The 19,618-nt window shown below is 47.6% G+C and overlaps 1 protein-coding gene across 6 annotated transcripts in view; it reads left to right on the top strand.

Moving 5' to 3' along the window:
• Nucleotides 1–19,618, top strand: part of kmt2d (lysine (K)-specific methyltransferase 2D) — a 40,383-nt gene that overhangs the window by 16,254 nt on the left and 4,511 nt on the right. For 3 of the 6 annotated variants that reach the window (XM_062540394.1, XM_062540392.1, XM_062540393.1), the window contains exons 24-52: nucleotides 88–223; nucleotides 314–403; nucleotides 502–567; nucleotides 660–803; nucleotides 943–1,027; nucleotides 1,120–1,358; nucleotides 2,299–2,372; nucleotides 2,487–2,537; nucleotides 2,907–4,538; nucleotides 4,645–4,809; nucleotides 4,974–5,089; nucleotides 6,448–8,315; nucleotides 8,414–8,537; nucleotides 8,629–8,716; nucleotides 10,151–10,217; nucleotides 10,411–10,643; nucleotides 10,738–13,812; nucleotides 13,902–14,048; nucleotides 14,185–14,349; nucleotides 14,461–14,608; nucleotides 14,696–14,777; nucleotides 14,881–15,053; nucleotides 15,155–15,279; nucleotides 15,376–15,514; nucleotides 16,038–16,165; nucleotides 16,356–17,826; nucleotides 18,538–18,674; nucleotides 18,770–18,900; nucleotides 19,068–19,353. In XM_062540394.1, the coding sequence (XP_062396378.1) occupies nucleotides 88–223; nucleotides 314–403; nucleotides 502–567; nucleotides 660–803; nucleotides 943–1,027; nucleotides 1,120–1,358; nucleotides 2,299–2,372; nucleotides 2,487–2,537; nucleotides 2,907–4,538; nucleotides 4,645–4,809; nucleotides 4,974–5,089; nucleotides 6,448–8,315; nucleotides 8,414–8,537; nucleotides 8,629–8,716; nucleotides 10,151–10,217; nucleotides 10,411–10,643; nucleotides 10,738–13,812; nucleotides 13,902–14,048; nucleotides 14,185–14,349; nucleotides 14,461–14,608; nucleotides 14,696–14,777; nucleotides 14,881–15,053; nucleotides 15,155–15,279; nucleotides 15,376–15,514; nucleotides 16,038–16,165; nucleotides 16,356–17,826; nucleotides 18,538–18,674; nucleotides 18,770–18,900; nucleotides 19,068–19,353 (11,385 nt within the window). The remainder of the gene's footprint in view (nucleotides 1–87; nucleotides 224–313; nucleotides 404–501; nucleotides 568–659; nucleotides 804–942; nucleotides 1,028–1,119; nucleotides 1,359–2,298; nucleotides 2,373–2,486; nucleotides 2,538–2,906; nucleotides 4,539–4,644; nucleotides 4,810–4,973; nucleotides 5,090–6,447; nucleotides 8,316–8,413; nucleotides 8,538–8,628; nucleotides 8,717–10,150; nucleotides 10,218–10,410; nucleotides 10,644–10,737; nucleotides 13,813–13,901; nucleotides 14,049–14,184; nucleotides 14,350–14,460; nucleotides 14,609–14,695; nucleotides 14,778–14,880; nucleotides 15,054–15,154; nucleotides 15,280–15,375; nucleotides 15,515–16,037; nucleotides 16,166–16,355; nucleotides 17,827–18,537; nucleotides 18,675–18,769; nucleotides 18,901–19,067; nucleotides 19,354–19,618) is intronic. The other 3 variants (XM_062540397.1, XM_062540395.1, XM_062540398.1) reach the window with 3 other exon arrangements.

Below are 19,618 nucleotides of genomic sequence, written 5' to 3'. Positions count from 1 at the left end.
GACACCCCTGCCCTATACAGTTGTGTTGGACCTTGAAATACCTGTACTCAAAGGATTAACCCCAGTATGTGTGTGTTCCCCATGCAGGAGGCTTTCTTTGGCAAGACATTGTTGGATCAGAGTAAGAAAGCTCTCCTGGTTCCACCAGGCCAGAGACATCCTCAGGGCCTAGCGCGACCTCCCCTGGCTGGGCAAGGCCCTCGGCCTATGCCTCTGGAACCAGGTAAACACTATTGTCAGTGGTGTTTTGAAATGCCTCTTGCTGTCTGGGGATTATGTGAGTGTAATTATTCCAATCTGTGTATATTTGTAGGAACAGACGCAAAGGACAGAATGATGGGTGCCGCTCTCCAGCTAAAGCATGAAGGAGGTATGGGACCAACATCTCAGGGAGCTGGGACGGGTAGGTCAAACCCTGACACCACCTGTCCCTTGCTGAAAGATTCATGAGCCATCTGTTTTAGTTGGTGCATTTGTACTAACTCTGTTTTCATGTTTCAGAGATGACAGGGCAGTCCTCTTCGCTTAGAGATCAGGCTGAAGCACAAGACAAAGAGAGGAGTGAAGGTAGCACATCCCTAATGTCCAGAGTGTTTTGTATTGTATCTCTTAAACCAAAACTGTACTGATTGCAAAATTTGGTTTTGTCTGGCCCTTAGGTCTTCCGCAGGGAGTTGAGAGTCAGGACTCTGAGCAATTTTTCCGGAAGATCCTGGGAGGATCGGAGGGGTGCCCTCTTGGCGGCGTGAAGCCTATTCTAGAGGGAGACCGTGGCGGCCTCCCACAGAGGGGCCTTCTGCCAGGTATGGATGAATGCCATACCCCAAAGTGATGCCTTCATAGTCATTCCAACGTTTCTTCGTAGTCTGATATGGCACAAGAGGTAGCAGTTTCTATATTTGCTTTCCCATTATGTTTGATTTACAATTATTGTTTATGCAGGCACGTCCTTGTCTGGGTCTCTGCCCTCTGCTGCTGTAATGGACTCATTTCCTGGGCTCTCCCAGTCTCCCTTCTTGGACATGCGGTACGTTGCTTTTGAAACAGTAATAGCTGAACATACTTGTCCTAGAAAGGCCCATCTGAATGCCAGAGTTTTCCTGCGTTCTGATTTTCTAGGGATCGAGGAGGGTTGTTCAGCCCTGACCAAGGGGAGGAGAGTCCATGGGCCACGCCATCCACCCCCGCCACCCCATCAACTCCCACAACCCCTACTGAACCGGAGGGTGACGGTCTGTCATACAACCAACGCAGCTTGCAACGGTGGGAGAAGGATGAAGAGTTGGGCGAGCTGTCGACCATCTCCCCAGTGCTCTACGCCAACATAAACTTCCCCACGCTCAAGCAGGACTATCCAGGTCTGTCAGGCTTAGCCAATGTAATTTTTTCTGCATTAAGATGAATAGCGAGAGGTTTTAAGGGTGGGCCACTGTACACTGTACACTTGCAGAGTTTAAAGGGATATTCCGCCATTTTTGGAAATACGCTCATTTTCCACCTCCCCTCGAGCAAAACAATCGATATTTACCTTGTTCCCGTTCATCCAGCCATTCTGTGAGTCTGGCGATACAACTTTTGGCTTCAGCCTAGCATAGATCACTGAATCGGATTAGACCATTAGCTTCTCGCCTGCTAGCTTCATGTTTAAAAGTGACTAAGATTTCTGATAATTTTCCCATTTAAAAACGTGTCTCCTCTCAAGTTAGAAAGTGCAATAAGACCAACTGAAAATGAAACCTGGCGTTTTTCTAGGCTGATTTGACATGGAACTACACTCTCATCTGGCGTAATAATCAAGGCAACTTGCAAACGTACCATAGGCGCAGTGATATCGTACGCAGCATCTGAAAATAGTCCCCATAGACATCAAGCAGTAGTAGTGCCAGTAGCTGCAAGTTGCCTTGATTATTACGCCAGATGAGAATGTAGTTCCATGTCAAATCAGCCTAGAAAAACGGCAGGGTTCATTTTCAGTTGGTCTTATTGCACTTTCTAAATTGAGAGGACACACGTTTTAAATGGGAAAATTACCAGAAATATTAGTCACTTTTAAACATGAAGCTAGCAGGCGAGAAGCTAATGGTCTAATCCGATTCAATGATCTATGCTAGGCTGAAGCTAAAAGTTGTATCGCCAGACTCACAGAATGGCTGGATGAACGGGAACAAGGTAAATATCGATTGTTTTGCTCGAGGGAAGGTGGAAAATGAGCGTATTTCCACAAATGGCGGAATATCCCTTTAAGTGTGTGCTCATTTTTCAGAAGCCTTAATATTTCCTCTTTTGAATTTTACGCAGATTGGTCCAGTCGCTGCAAACAAATAATGAAAATCTGGAGAAAAGTATCTGCTGCGGACAAGGGTCCTTTTTTGGTGTGTTAATTGTGTTCTTCTGATTTATAAATGCAATAATGGTCAATAATTGTAAAATGCAATACTGTCATGCAGTAAATGTAAACATCTACCTATCTTTGTCTTTTCCAATAGAAAATGGCCAAAGACAACAGAGCTGCTCAGCGCATTAATAAAGCACAGAAGGTAAGGACTTAAATAGGAACTATGCAGGATTGGCGATTTCATCTCTGGTTTCGGTTTCGTTTTTCATTTTCGCTCGTTTTATGCTTGCATTTTCTCTGCAGAGCTTCCCTGACAGCTTTAGCGTGTATATTTATACATGTATAGGCTATATTTAAATATATAAATTGCAAGCGTGGTTCTTCGTCTCAGACTTCCAGATGTAAACAAGGAGCGATCGTCTCCTGCAGAAAGTTGCATAGGGTCTCTTTAAAATAGAAATGCTGTATTTGCACTCAGTTCTACATAGTTTCTTCTTGACCTTCTAAAAGTATAGCCAGTGCTTCCATGTTGCGTAGATATTCAGCGCTGCTCTTTGTTTCCCCTTTACAGCAGGCAGAGAGTCAGGTGTGCAGGACGATAAAGACAGAAGGAGGTGCTCGAGTTAAAGGGGAACGACCGAACCTACACCTTCAGATCCCTCCTCCATCTGGTTCAGCCTCCACCCCTTCTCAGCCCAGTTCTGCTGAGAGCCCCTTTCCCTTCGCCCCCGACTCGGCCTCATCCTCTACCTTCTTCCCTGACGGTCCCATTAAGACCCCAGGCTCCGCGACAGATGCCCGGACAGATCCCTTTGCCAAGCTGCCTCCTCAGTCACCTCATCCTCATTCTCACCCCTCCACCCCCTTCTCGCAGGCTTCCTCCAGCCCTCTGCAGGCTTCTTCCTCAGGTTACCCTCACTCTGGCCCCCAGGGTCCCCCACCTCCTCCTCAGGGACGGCCAGCCAGCCTGGGCCCTCTCGACATGCAACCAGGAATGCGGAGGGCTCAGCAGGTTGACCCATTCTTTAGACCCCAGCAGCAAGGCCACATGCCTCAGCCTCAGCCCCAGCCAGCCTCTCAGGAACCCTTATGCCCACCTGAGAGTCCCCGATCCCGGGCCACTGGGCTGGGGGACTCCCCTCTCTTCTCCCCTCCTCACAGTACTCACTATGTAGACCCGTTTCGCAATCAGCAGGCCGTGCGTCAGGAATACGGCTCATCCCCCTCATCTTCATCAGTGCCCTCCTCACCAGCCGGGGTAGGCCAATATAGGGCTGATATGAGTGCTCCCTCTCCCCGATCCTCTTCCTCTGGGCGCCAAGATATTGGCACTGGCTCCCCTGTTGGAATGCTGGACTCGGGAGACGGACTGTTCAAGGCTCCTATGACCCCTCGGATGCACCAGGGAGATGGTGCTCTTCTCCCCCCTAACGCCTCTCCCAATCACCCATCAGAGGGCTACCGGCAGTCCCCTGCCCCGTTCTCAGACCCTAACGCTCAGCCTCCCCTGACTCCGCGGCCTCTGTCTGGGGACAGCTCCTCACCGCTGCCCCAGAGGCTGCCCATGCCCCAGCAGGAGTCACACCCAAGGGTGCCCTCCAGCCCACAGTCTCAGGGCAGCTCGCAGTCTCCCCTCACTCCCGGCGCCCTGTCCAATGATGCTTTCTCAGTTCAGTCGCCAGCTACACCTCGTTTCCAGTCCCCTGATCCTTACTCAAGGCCACCCTCGCGCCCCCAGTCCAGAGACCCGTTTGCCACACTGCACAAACCTCCTCGCCCCTCCTCTGCAGTCCCAGAGGGCGGTCAGACCTTCCGAGGCTCTCCTCATCCAAACCAGCAGTCACCAATGCCCCCCTGCTCTCCCTCAATGGGGGATCCACTCTCTGGAAAGCCCCCTGGGCTGCCAGCTTTCAGTCGAAGCCCTGGTGTTGGGCCCCAACAGATGATCCAGCAGCAGGTGCGGATTCCTTTCGGGGAACCCCAGCATCCCCAGGCCCAGCTCCAACAACAGCAGCCTGTGGGTTCAGACTTCCACCCCAGGATGCCACTGCCACCTATGGGCCAGGATCCCACGTCTGTGCGACCACCTGATGTGTCCCAGGTCCCGGTCATGCAAACCCCACAGGACATGCCGGATATGTCAGTTGGTCAGGACCCAGCCTTCATTGGTCTAAGTCCTTTAGATATGGAAAAGAGCAAACAGGTACATCACCATTGTAACTGATTTTATTTTATTTTGATGGCCTTTCATAGTGATTTGCAATAACTCTGTTCCTTTATAATAATAACAATAACACTGCCTCATTTAGAAACAGAAGCTGCGAGAGTTCTTGATCAGACAGAAAATGCAAAGAAACTCTCGTCAGGAGAAGGAGGCCGCTGCAGCAAGTGCTGCTGTCCCAGTTTGGCCAGGTGGAGACATTGCAGCATACCAGCAAGACAGAAGTCAGCGACCCCCGCCACCATACCCACAGGTACATGCCCTTTCAGAGCTGATCCAGAGCTGACTTGATTGCTAATAGATGTGCTTAGTCAGTTGTTAATGTGTTGGTATGCTGCAGAAAAATCTTGTTCATATGTTCTTATATCATATGTTTTTGTTTAGAGCTCTCTCACATGTTTTTGTGTCTTGCCTCAGGACCGAGCAGCAGTAGCTGCGGCAGCTGCTCAAGCAGCAGCTGCAGGGAAACTCCCCCTCCAAGTGGGACTGGGCCCACCTGGGACACCTGCAGTGATGGACCCTAATGCTCTCAGGTATGGTCACTTTTAATATGCAACTTAACATTCTGTATATGGCACGCCTCACTGTTACAGTTGGTGTTAAAGTCAGATCATGAAATCGGGATGATTTCATATACGTGATATTTTCTCTGAACGCACATGTTTTTGCATGATTGTTACGAATTTGACAACATTAAGTAACCCATAGTAGCAAGGTTTGGTGAATTTCTATTAGTTGTATGGCATTTAGTTGTTTTAGGCTCTCATTAAGTAAGCCATGACTTTTGAGGTATTGAAAACTGGGACGTTCTTGTATTGTCATTTTGTCATTTTTCTTAAAGTCATGATTGCATGTCAAATATTCCCACAACAGTAAAAATAATGTCTAAAATATCAGTAAATGTCAGCTTAGCTGTCATTTTTACTATGACAAAGAATGACATAATCTCTTTGAGGAAAATTGACCGAACCTTTTAATAGTTTGTATTATCTGTATTAAGCAGGGAATCATTAAAACATGAATCATTCAAGTATCGACAAGTTATATTCTAGGTATTTGGCCGTTCACAGCAGCTCTTAGTTGGGTTTTTTCTCCCACACTTTTGTAATATTTCAGAACAGCAACTTCACAGCTCACAGGGTAGTAAGCAAGTCTGTCTCATACACCCTACTTCCCTTTTTCCATGTATTCTGGGTTTACATTTTATAATCATGATACTGATAATGTATTGTATAAAGTCTGTCTGAGCTGTTATGGTTTATTTTATAATCCTGACATGACATTCCCATAAACTGCCTTGCTCTGGTCTGCCTATTCAACTTTTCAAGCTGCAGCGCAAACACCAGCAAATCAAGTTGCAAAGGTTATGCAAATGAGCGTTGACAGCTTTTAACATCAACCAAGGTGGCGGACTGAGTTTAGAAGATGGTCTGAGACTGCTGTATTTGTAGATAGATACATGTAATTTGTTTGGATTGTTAAATGCTTGGATTTAAAAAATTACTGAGATAATTGAGAGTGACATTATACGCTGGAAAAAAAAACCTTATTGTAACCTCAAAACACGCTTTGAAATTATGTGTGAGTGTGAACCAACTATATCTAGCATTAGCAAGCTAGTTACATTTCACTGCCAGCTAACAGTGACTGACTGTTGAACCGTCAATCTTGCGTCAATGCATACACACCACCAAATGGGAAAACCCACTGGCAAGCGATAATGCACAGAAACGTGTGGAAGTTTTGTAAGAGTGCCTTTGCTGCTAGGCTCCTAAATATAAATACAATCGGATCATTTATTTTTAAGAATCACCGTAGACTCACCTAATCATGTCTCATAATTAAGAGATGGACATTTTCTAAATGTCTACTGTTATTTTCCCCAATATAGGCCACAGGGACTTGCCAATCCCCAGGGTGTTTTTCCTCGTCCTCCATTTCCACCTCATTGGCAAGGACAGACTGCAGGACCTCGGAGGTTCCCTCAACCGTCTGGGATTGATGCTATGGGACCCAGACATCAGCTAGGTGCCCCCATCAATAACCCAATGGGAATGCAAGGCATGCAGGGTATGCCCAACCCTCTGGCAATGGTCCAAGGAGCTGGGGGTGAGACTATGCAGCCTTGTGTGTCTGGTCCACCACCCCAGTTTATAGAGCTGAGGCATAATGCCCAAAGAATGCCCCTCGCACCACAGTTCTTGCCAAGGGGAGCTCATCCACGCCCAAGGCACTTTGTACCCCATCAGGCTATGACTCCTCAATTGGTACAGCAGCCCATGCCTCAAACGCTTGATGCTCAGGCAGAGAGTATGAGAAAAGGGCTACAGCAAGGTGGTTTGGGGCTATTACTGTCTCAACAGGGAGCTGACCTTCCACAGCAGTTGCAACTCAAACCCCAGATGCCCACTGCCACCCCCAACACTCCCAGTGCGCTTCAGAATTCTCAGCAAGTTACACCAGCAAGTGGTGTAGGAGCACAACCAACTGCTCCAGCAGACAGTGTTGATCTTCCAGAAGCAGTTCTAGAAGATCCTTTTGCTCCCAAAGGGCTAGGGGATGCTACAGGAGATGCAGGAGTGGAGGATGAGGATGATTTGGCAACTCTGGACTTAGATCCTGACAAAGGGGATGATGACTTGGGCAACCTAGACAACCTTGAAACAGCTGACCCACATTTGGATGATCTGCTCAACAGTGATGAGTTTGACTTGCTGGCCTACACTGACCCAGAGCTCGATCAGGGTGATCCGAAAGATGTCTTCTCTGATCAGCTGCGCTTGGTGGAAGCAGAGGGGGAAGGACCAACATCGTCTTCTACAGCTAACATCAAGGTGGAAGAAAAACCAAAGGCTGGTTTGGCAGGGCCAGACACAGCTTTGCCAACCTCTGAAAATGTCCCTACTCCCAAAGCTGAGAGCTCCTCTAATAGTTTGCAACCACATTCGTCGGTTGAGGGCACTGATGGCTCAAGGCTTGCATCTATAAAGCTGGAAGACAAAGGTTTCACCGCGGAAAGTCTGTCTGAGCTTCAGCAGCAGCCAAATTCTGCTGTTGTAAAAGACGAGATGGGTGAAGCTGTCTCTATGCTGCTGGGAGGATCCGCTCCCACAGCCAAACAGCCAGGAGGAGAGAACCCGACTGCTTCACTCAGTACAGTTCGTTTGGGAGGGATGCCCTTTCCCCTTTCCAATCAGGCTGATCCATTGTCATTTCCACCAGCTACACCACATCCAGACCTTGGCGAGGATCCTTTAGGACTACCAGATGGAGGGGGGCAGCATTCACCAGCAGTGGATCTTGATAAAGTGGAGAGCTCACTTGAAGCCAGTGAACTCCCCCTATTAATACAGGATCTTCTTGAACATGAAAAGAAGGAACTCCAGAAACAACAGCAACAACAGCAACTTAATGCCCTACAGCAGGGAGGAATGGGAGCTCCTCTCCATCCGCAGCAGCCACCTCCTCATGGGCCCGGCCAGATATTACTCCCTACTCATCAACGCCCCCAGGGGCTAATTGGTCAGCAAGGAATGGTGCCGAGACCACCACATATGATGCCGCAACAACAGCAGCAGCATAGGTTAATAGGAGCACCAATGGTACCTCCACAATCCCATGTTGGCATGCCACCACAACAAGGAATGATAAGGGTAGGGCAACCTGGAGGCATGCATCCAGGCATAAATCCACAACAGCCTCCACAACCTCAACAAATGGTCAAACCCACCGTTGGCAATAATTTCTTCCCAGACAAAGGTAGTTGCCTCTCCTTACTGTAGACTTTGATTGATATTGAATATTGGGATAACATGGGTAAGTTTAATATTAATGTTCTGGTGTTGAATGTCTTGTAGATCTGGACAAGTTTGTGACGGATGACATCATGGACCCCATTGCTAAAGCAAAAATGGTAGCTCTGAAAGGCATCAAGAGGGTGTTGGATCAAGACCCCATGGGTGGTCCTCCAGGGATTAATAGGTACATGATTAGTTATTCCTTACTTATTAAGTTGTAGTTAAGAAGTTGTTTATATTGATTATCATATTAATTGTACCATTTGTTCACCCAGGCAACAAGTATCTCTTCTAGCCCAAAGGCTGGCATCAGCTGCAGGCAGTGGAGACCCACAGGGCCATTTTTCAGCTGGACCATCCAAGGTAGAGTGTTACTCATTTGTTGGATATAGGGATGTAACGATTACCGGTGTGACGGTAAACCATGATAAAAATGTTGACGATAACAATTACCGTGTTCATTTCGAATATCATTATTACCGCAGTTGATACTACGGTGTGGTAACCGCGTGTTTAATTCCTCCCAGCTTCATCCGAGCCTGCTTTTGACACAAGCTGAAGGCTTGAACTATGAAACAAAACTTTACCTTACTAATTATGTTGTCTAATTGATGGATTTAACCATGATTCGGATAAGGCTACATCTGCTTTTAAAGGGCGCAACATTTTCACCCCAAAACGTGCGCTGTATCATGTAGCCACTCTGCGTCTTTTTATGTTGGCCTACACGTTCACATTAAATCTAGGCTATTCCACTAACGTTGTCAGGAGATTGCCGTGAAGTGTTATGTTGAGCGCTGGGTGTCACTCATTGGATATAACAGATACCAAACTCCAAATCATAAGTTAAGCTATAAGCAGCCTACATTTCCAACCAAGCACAATGCCACGGTAACATACATACAGTAGGCTATGGAATTTAGTTCATTTAGGCTTACTGTAGTGTTTAGTTCAATTTCCTAAAAAAGCTACACAGCCTATTGGCAAACTTTTACATCTTGACAGAGTTCCATCAAGGTAACTATCCCGTTAGCTCACGCGTCATGTTTATCATTAATGTAGCCTAGTGCTCACCAAAATCATAGAAGTTAACATTGCAAGACACTTATCTTTTCTATGATCCCAGGAATATTTTCTTTGACTTGTTAATTTTTTGAACATTCATTTTATTCAATGAAAACGGATATCCTTGAACTATGAGTGACTACTTTTCTAAAACCGAATGAAGGTTAATATAATTAAGCTACTTCACGTATCTCTTAAAGTGACAGGCCCTCAATTAGACCTCCACAACATTAAAGTCATTAAAGACAAGTGTAATAGTTTAAAAATCAATATGAAGTATTCAAATTACTGAATATTTTTAGCTATAAGTAATTATGCAGATCCTAACATTTTCTTAACTATTAGCAAAATATATAAAGTTTATGAATTCAAAATATGCAATAGAAACAAGACAAGCCATTAGAGACTATATTGCCACTGCTGTGATGATCGGTATCCTGCTGAAGGCAATAAGGGTTTGCCTATATTTTTAATGTAATAAACACTGTCACACTTTTTTAAACTAAAATATTTCAGCTTGTCTAATGTCTACACCCATCAGCGCTTTCTTAACATATTGTACACACAATTTTTAAAACTGCGATAATACCAAAAACCGTGATAATTTTGGTCACTATAACCGTGGGGTTAAATTTTCATACCGTTACATCCCTAGTTGGATATCTGATTTATGATAAGAAAGGTGTGGGGAATGGCATGAGTAACTGTGTGATTTATTAATTGTTTCCTTAGGAGGGTGATGGAAGTGACCAGGCTCAAGCTAGACCCAATCCTCCACAGTTTGTGCAGGGCATCATAAGTATGTATTGTTAAAATGCTTTAATTGTTTGTCAATTGAATGCAATGTACATATTAAATGTTTAATAATACATGTTAGACGAAGAAATAAGATTAAATAGATTTGAAACTAAATTATCTTTTTATTTATTTTAATTTTTTATTTTATTTATTTTTTATCTCTGACCATCCCATCTGGGTTTGTCAATGCTTAGATGATACAGAGCAACACCAGTATGAAGAGTGGCTCTTGCACACGCAGCAACTTCTGCAGATGCAGCTGAAGTTCCTAGAGGAACAGATTGGGGCGCACAGGAAATCCCGGAAAGCCTTGTGTGCCAAACAGCGCACTGCGAAGAAAGCTGGCCGGGAATTTGCAGAGGCTGATGCAGAGAAGCTAAAGCTAGTCACTGAAGAACAGAGCAAGATCCAAAAACAGCTTGATCAGGTTTGGAAATACAAGTTTATGCTTTTGAACGGTAATGGTTTGAATGTAAAAATGCAATGGCTCTAACTTGTTCATGACCATTTCTTCGTCTCAGGTGAGAAAACAGCAGAAGGAGCACACAAACCTCATTGCAGAGTATCGAAGCAAGCAGCAGCAGCACCAGCAAGGCTCTGGATTGATGCCTGCAGGACCATCTACTCAGAATCCTCAGGCACTCACCAAGATGCCGGGTCAAGTAATGATGGGCCAGCCAGGAGCACCAATCATGGGCCAACCACCTGGATACGTGCCCCAAGGAGGCATGCCTGTGAGAATGCCACAGGGACAGCCTTTTATGGGTGCACAGCCGCCTCACCCTGGAGCTATGGGAGCTGCTCAGCCTGGTGCCCCTGCAGGGTTTTTCCCTCAAGGACCAGGATTTCAGGGATCAGATCCAAGGCTTTTGCATGAGCGCCAGCTTCAGCACAGGATGCAGATGGTTCAAAAACTGCAGCAGCAGCAGCAGCAACAACAACAGTTAATGATGGGGCAGCAGCAGCCGATGCCACCTCAAGGGCAGCAGCCTGGAATGATGGCTCAGCAGCAGGTTGGTTTGGTTCCACAAGCACAACAAGGAATGATGGCCAATCCACTAATGGCTCAAGCAGCACCCAACCTCCAGCAAGGACTGATGGCAAACCAACAGAATCAGACAGGTCTAATTCAGACTCCTCAGGGTATGATGAGTAGCCAAGTGGTCCAACAGCCGCAGCAGAACCTCATGGGCCAGCCGATGCCACAGACTCAGAACATGATGGCTGGTCAGCAAGGAATGGTGGGAAATCAGATGGTGCAGCAGAGGCCACAGGTGATGATGGGCCAGCAGGGGCCTGTTGGTCCTCAGGTGGCTCTCAGAAGCCTGCAGGGTCAACTCACACCTCAGCAGCAGCAGAATCTCTTGGCACAGCGTATGCTCCTACAGCAGCAGCAACAAAAGAATCTTGCACAGCTGCAGCAACAGCAACAACAACAAGCATCTCAGCAGAGACAACAAACACCTATGAGCCCAGCAGAACCCCAGAGAGTGGTAGGAACACCTCCATCTGCAAATTCCCAGCCCCCCCAAACACCTGGAACCACAGAGGGATTGCAGCAAGGAATGCCTGGCATTACCCAAGATGCTCAGTCTTCAGCCACCAAAGAGGGAGGCATTCTCAGTCCTAAAACACCATCTCAACAGATGGGACCTTTAACACCTGGCCAGATGCAACAAGGACCCTCTGGAGATGTACAAGGAGTTGTAGCACAACAGCAGCAAGCTCCTAATTATGTGGGTCAGCAGCAGGTACCACAGCAACAAATGTCTCAAAGTCCTGCATCATCTGGACTTCAGCCACAGCAAGGTTTTGTAAACAACCAACAAGCTGTTGCACAGCAGCAGCAACAACAACAACAGGTACAGCTTGCTCTTCAGAGGCAAAGTTCAGGCACTGAAAGGACTGAGTTAGTTACCATAAAGCAGGAAGGCCAACAAATGTGTTTCATGGCCCAACAACAACAACAACAGCAACAGGTTGGTCAGAATGTCATGCAGCAACCACAGGATGGCATCAACCAGCAGCCTGATGGGACTGTGCAATTACAAAATCCCATGGTACAGAACCACCCAGGTCAAACTCAGCCTGGAATGGCGGCTCATCCTAATGTCCAGCAGCAAGTCTTATTAGTCCAGCAGCAGAAACAGGCCATGATGGCCTCTCATCATGTCAATCTGTCCCAACAGCAGATGATGGGCCAGAGGCCTGGGGCTCCCACTGGACAAATAAGAACTTCTATCAACATTCAGGCCATCATTGCCCAGAACCCTCAGCTGCGTCACCTTACACCTCAACAGCAAATCCAGCACATCCAGCAGATGATCGCCCAGCGACAACTCCAGCAGGGTCAGATGATGAGGATGTCTGCGGCCCAGGGACAAGTCCAAGGCCAGATGCATCCGCAGGCCATGCAAGGACAAGTACAGCAAGTTGGGCCTCGGATGCCCGGCCTTGAAGGTCAGCAACAGCTTCATTATGGAATACCAGGGAAACAAGGACTGGCAGGGACACCGCAGCAACCAGGGGTGATGGGCCAGCAGTTCCAACAGGGTCTCATGCCACAGCAACAACCCTCACAGCAAGGGGCATCTCCTCAGTACGGGCTCACCGTGCAGCAACAACAGATGATGCAACAGCAGCAGGCCCAGCAACAGCAGATGATGAGAGGCCAGGTGCCTTTGCCTCGGGCAATGATGGGACAAGTCCGAGCGTCTCTTCAGGGCCGTATGGTCAGGCCCATGTCTCCCCATCAGTCTCTTGGACAGGGGTCTCCTGGAGATCCCTCAGCCCAGCAACGCCAAGCCCTTCTTATGCGCCAAGCTTCTCCTGCCCAGGCCCAACAGTATCAGCAGCTTCCCCAGCAGCAGATAGCCACAGCCATGAGCCCTTTCCAGGCGTCACCTTCTCACGCAGGATCACCAGCAGGTGCCACTGGACAGAAACAAGAATCCGATTCAAGTCCTGCAAGAATAAGATCTAACCCGGGCACTCCCTCTTGTAACATCTCATCACCTGCCAGAGTGGACGGTGGAGCAGGGAAGAACAGTCCATATAATCCAAATATGGCATCAGCCTCCCCCATAAGATCACCTCTGGCTAAGACTCCACAAGATCAGTCAGGTCTCAAGTCTGAGCTCCATGGTTCTGGTAGTGAGGGAAGACAAACCACCCCACTGAATGGGCCCTCACCACAGTTAGATAACCCTCAGCAGCCTCGAACAGGAGCACAGCAGACCCCTGGATCAAGTGAAGGAGTTCTCTGCAAAATGACGCTGCAGAACATCAAACAAGAACCCAAAGAGGTGCAATGTGACACAGATGGGCCGGGTGTAGCCCACTCTGGGATTGTCAAGCGAGAGGCGTCTGGTGAGCCTGTCAGCAATACCAGTGGCTTCCCCCCTGGAGATCCTGGCTCTCACATACCCAGAACAGAAACTGGTCAACAACTACTGCAGAAGCTCCTTAGAACCAAGAACTTACAGCTTGCCTCCCAGAGGCCCTCTGAAGGTATCCATAATGAGATCAATGGACATATCAACAGCAAACTGGCCATGTTGGAGCAGAAGCTGCAAGGGACGCCAAGGAACATGGAGGTGAGTGAGAACTAAACCCTCGTTTTTGTATACATTTTCTTTATCATCATCTAGGGTGCATTTCTTTAAACATTACTGTTGGTTTACAGGATCTGCAGTCTATAACAAAGAGGCCTCCTGTGGTCAAAGCCAAGCGTAATTCTAAAGCTGGGGAGCGTGGTCCAAACTCTAGGAAGAAAACAAAAAAGGAAGAGGTTGGAAAAAGCACAGAGGCCCTGATGAAACAGCTAAAGCAGGTAAATTTGATTGTCACCCTACGCTAAGCTTTAAGTTATAATAAAATATTGGTTGTCGGTTTGAATATTTAAATGTGTATTTGCATCCTTTAAAATGACCTTTTGCTTTCTCTTGTGCTTTCTTCACAATATGAAGGGCCTCTCTCTCCTTCCCCTGATGGAGCCCTCTATAACGGCCAGTCTAGATTTGTTTGCCCCTTTCGGCAGCAGCCCAGCCAATGGCAAGGCCCAGTTGAAGGGTTCTTTTGGGAATGCTGTGCTTGACAACATCCCCGACTATTATTCACAGCTTCTTACCAAGGTATGACCCGGCTACGTGTATGGAGTTAGTGATGCCTTTTCTTGTTGGTAATGACTATGAGTTTTCATTGAGGCACATTTTGACTCCAGTTGTCTGATCTTTGAATCTTAGAATAACCTCAGTAACCCACCAACACCACCATCATCCTTGCCCCCTACTCCACCGCCCTCTGTGCAGCACAAGCTGCTGAATGGTGTGACTGCTGTAGAGGAGCTGTCTGAGGATAAGAAGGAGACGGAAGCATCAGAAAACACTATGGGTACGTACAAATAAGGAAGCACACAATATTGTATTCGAGTGATCTAATGCTGACCAGGGAATAATGCAGTGATTCATTTTGCTCTAGATTCCGTTGCTGAGGAAGTGAAGAGTGTTGACATACTGGCAGCCCTACCCACTCCACCCCACAACCAGAATGAGGACATCAGGTACACACACTGAATTTGTTCGATTGTTTGAATTCCATGAGAAGTATTCTCTGTGGTGTGAAGTGCATTTTTACTCTGCTGATGGGACATATTTGTTTTTCAGAATGGAGAGTGATGATGATAGTGATGCCCTTGACGGCATAGTTCCAGCCTCCTCTCCTGAGAGTCAGATAGGTGAAGACATCCCAAGGTTTCCCCTGCTTGAGCCCAAAGAGGAGGAGAGTGAGAGGGCAATTTCCCCAGTCATTCCAATTATACCCCGTGCTGCCATACCTGGTATGTCTGGAGACATACACTCAATCTTTACACATCAATATGTAAATGTATGTTTTTTTTCAGCAGGTTATTAACCAAGGTCTGGTGGGTTTTTGTCTTAGTTTTTCCAGAAACAAAGCCATTTGAGGCCGTAGATGGGAAGGTGGTCTCAACAACTGGCCCATGGGACAAAGCAAAGAACAATGAGGTGTCCGTCACGTTCACACTTTCTGCAGCTGCAGCCAAGGTACAGAATTCCTCAGGGCTATTATATCCTCAATTTGGCAGTAGCTAAAGCACTTGTTCTCACTCTAACCTTGCAACACAACCTTTCTCTGCACAGAATCTGAACACGGTCATGGTGGCTGTGGCTCAGCTTTTGCATATGCGGATTCCAAGCTCCTATGAGGTGACTTTCCCCCAGAGTCCGGGCAGAGCAGGAGGCGCTGGACCTGGAAAAGGCCCAGATCCCTCTAATCCAGGTAATTTGATCCACATCCTTGTTCCTCCCACATCACTGTCTTGTATAAAGAGTGACCTGAATGTTTTATTAAATATTCTGCTTTGCTTATCGCACGTAATGTTGCGGTTGGGTGAAAGAGTACCTATGTTGTTGTTCTTCTCAAGGATCTATTTACATACAAAGTTCCTGTTTCATGTCCCAGTTGGTATAGCCTTTTGTGTGCTCTTGTATTCAAATGTTAGATTTTCATATTGAGAGACCGTGAATGTTCCCCTGTAAATGATTAATTGGATTTTATGAGAGAAGTATTTTAAGTGTGGTGGTGTCCTTTTTAGTCAGTGCTTATCCTACTACATTTTTGATGTAATATATAAAATGCTCCTACTTGCTTGTCTGGCATAATTGGGCCAACATTGACTAATGGAATACCATGCATCAAGAGTATATGAACACTAGGGGGCAGCTATTCAAAACTGAAGTGGCGATTCTGTTGGGATTCCAGCTTGTTATTAATATGAAATTCACATTGATTCCCATTTCAGGAGCCCTGTGTTTGAAGCCCGGTACAGTGGATGGAAATCAAGATGCAGAATGGGTGAGGCAGTTTGATGTGACTTTACCTGGGTGCACTCTGAAGAAGCAAATAGACATCCTGTCTCTCATCAAACAGGTGGGTTTGATTAAAAACCCATGACTGTGGTAGTTGGAGCACCAATAGATATACTATTATACAATAATCTGTAGCAGTAGTTTAAGGCAGGTAGGCACATTTAGTTTCGCACATGTTTTAGCTAGAGGACTCACCTTGTGGGAGTTCTGGATTTTCACACCTTCTGTATGATCCATTCTGTCTCTTTCAGGAGTGTCCTGAGGAAGAGGATAGACCAGTCCAGCACTGTTATACCACCAATGTGTCTGACCTGGATGTGCGTCACCTCCCAGTCTTCCCTGTTGAGGAGTCTCCACCACCATCTCCCTCTCCTCCACCTCCTCCGCCACCACCAGCTCCTGTTCCTGCTCTTGCCCCTGACCCTGCCCCGGTCTCTACACCTACACCTGCCCCTGTTCCTGCTCCAAAGACTGAGACGGAGACCGAGACAGAGACGGAGACTGCCTCTGATTCTGTTGCAGATGCAGCCTCTGCTCCACCCGTGGAGGCTCCCGCTGAAACAGAGATTCCTCCTGCCCAACCCAGTTCCCCATCCCCATCGCCAGTTCCTGTGAACCCTGCTGATGCCATCATTAAAACTGAGCCTGAGCAGGAGATGATGGTCACCCCTGACCTGCCTCCTCCTGCCCTTAGTGGGGACGAGGCTGTTGATGCTGCCATTGCTGCTGCTTTAAGCTCTCCTTTCCCCAAGCAGGAGCCATCACCCTCAGTCACTCCCATACATCCTCCCTTCAGCTTGGTCCTGTCCCCCAAACTGATCAAGCAGCGTAGCCGGCCGCTGTCCGGCGACGACCTGGAGGTGAAGCCAAAGATGAAGAAGTGGAAGGGCCTGCGCTGGAAGCGTCTGCAGCTGGTCATCACCATCCGCAAGGGCGGCTCCAAGAAAGAGAACAGCCGGGAGGTGTCAGAGTTGATGGAGCGTCTGCAGATTACGCTGCGGCCCAACAAGATGCCGCGCGACAAGCGCAAGTGCTGCTTCTGTCACGAGGAGGGTGACGGTGCCACGGACGGTCCCGCCCGGCTGCTTAACATCGACGTGGACCTCTGGGTGCACCTGAACTGCGCCCTGTGGTCCACCGAGGTGTATGAGACGCAGGGCGGTGCACTCATGAACGTGGAGGTGGCACTGCGCCGAGGCCTGGGCACCCGCTGCGCCTATTGCCAGAAGTCGGGCGCCACCAACAGCTGCAACCGCATCCGCTGCCCCAATGTCTACCACTTTGCCTGCGCCATTCGCGCCCGCTGCATGTTCTTCAAGGACAAGACCATGCTGTGCACGCAGCACAAGCTCAAGGGTCCGAGTGAGGAAGAGCTGAGCACCTTTGCCGTCTTCCGCCGTGTCTACATCGAGCGCGACGAGGTGAAGCAGATCGCCAGCATCCTGCAGCGCGGCGACCGCATCCACATGTTCCGCGTGGGTGGCCTCATCTTCCATGCCGTGGGCCAGCTGCTGCCCTCGCAGATGGCCTGCTTCCACTCGCCCACCGCCATCTTTCCCGTGGGCTACGAGGCCACGCGCATCTACTGGAGCACCCGGGTGCCCAACAAGCGCTGCCGGTACCGCTGCCGCATCAACGAAACCGAGTGCAGGCCACTGTTTGAGGTGCGCGTGCTGGAGCGGGGTCAAGACGATCTGCAATTCCAAGACAACAGCCCTGATGGTATGTACTGCCCTCTTTAAGGTTACGAGTATAGTTGATTTCCCCCCCAACACATATGTGACCCTGTAAAGCGGAATCAGTCGTTTCGGTAAAATTTAGTAAATTAAGTTATTGCGCTCACGTGAACGGCCATAAACTAAGCTTTCCAACGATATGTATATCGAGGGTATTACACAAACTATCGCTAAGATAAACGCATCCAAAGTTGACATGGTTCTCCTGTCATGATTTGCCAGAAGAGGAGAAATCACCTGTTAAAGCGGCGTGTGCACAACGGGAATGACAGCAAATGTGTTGAATCTTCGCCGGGTTTAACAGTCAAAACGTAGGTTTTTCAGTGAAATGCGTTCACGATATGAAACGGTAGACTGTATACTGCTGAATTATGCGAAAACGTGAAATTCAACATTTTAACCCGGAAGTTTGTTATTGTTGATTTTCTCAAAATAACGATGTGCGCAAAACGACTGATTTCGCTGTGAATGGTCACATATGTGCAAACTGCTGTTGTACATGGAGTCCTGTCATTGTCAGTATTGCATTTGGTATTGCTATTTTGGAGAACTTACCTAATGTAGGATTCATCTGACAGCCAACATATGCACTCCTAAGCATAGTTTAAGCTGAATATATTTTAACACCTTGAGTGGCCATATTCTTGTTTAGCAAAACCAATTGGTTGATCAAATCGGATCGCATTTTGTCCTGCAGGTATTTGGGGTACAATAGTGCAGCGGGTGGCCAAGCTGCGTGAGGAGGCTGGCATGCTGAAGCTCTTTAATGACCATGTGAAGGGCGAGGAGATGTATGGACTTCGGCTGCACGCCGTCATGCGCATCACTGAATCTGTAAGTAAAAGGCAGCATCTTTAAAGCTCCAAATTAGAACTATTGTCTTGAGTGCTCCAGGCCTTCTAGAACTAACATGGTCTACTGTATACCAGTTACCTGGAGTGGAGAACTGCCAGGACTACGTGTTCCGTTATGGACGCCACCCCCTGATGGAGCTGCCGCTCATGATCAACCCCACAGGCTGTGCTCGCTCCGAGCCCAAGATCCTCACACACGGCAAGAGGTGAGCATGCATGGAGTCCTGTGGAGCAGCCTGGTTTATACAACCAACAATCCAGAATCTCAATAGATTTACACTTTTATAACTTGATGAAGTTATAGCTTGCAAATTGCAGAGATTTTACTTGAGTTTGCCAAGGAAGTTTTCTTAAGCATTTCTTTTATTTCCAGACCACACACCCTGAACAGCACAAGCATGTCAAAAGCTTATCAGAGCACCTTTACTGGGGAGACCAACACCCCCTACAGCAAGCAGTTTGTCCACTCTAAGTCATCTCAGTACCGGCGCCTGAAGACCGAGTGGAAGAACAACGTCTATCTGGCCCGTTCACGAATCCAGGGACTGGGTCTGTACGCCGCCAAAGACCTGGAGAAACACACCATGGTCATCGAGTACATTGGCACAATCATCCGCAATGAGGTGGCCAACCGTCGGGAAAAAATCTATGAGGAGCAGGTAAGACAAAACAAGGTTTACTTTGCCTACATTTCCTACTAAATGCCCAGTTTGTAGAGGAGTGCACTTAATAGAGATCGCTAAGACATGTGACAAACAACGTCATCAAAACACAAATAATTATGGGTATGTTTGGCCAGTTTACATGGGCTGGCATCAGGCTAGTGTTCTGGGTCTATGGTCTGGCATGAAAATAATGATAACTTAGCGTGAACCAATAGTGTGAAAAACAGAACATAATCTTGGGTCTCCTTACTGCTGCTGT

The sequence above is a fragment of the Sardina pilchardus genome, chromosome 7, assembly GCF_963854185.1.
Source record: "Sardina pilchardus chromosome 7, fSarPil1.1, whole genome shotgun sequence".
Taxonomy (NCBI): domain Eukaryota; kingdom Metazoa; phylum Chordata; class Actinopteri; order Clupeiformes; family Clupeidae; genus Sardina; species Sardina pilchardus.
The sequence above is the reverse complement of the archived record's forward strand: the minus strand, read 5'-3'. Positions and strand labels throughout refer to the sequence as shown.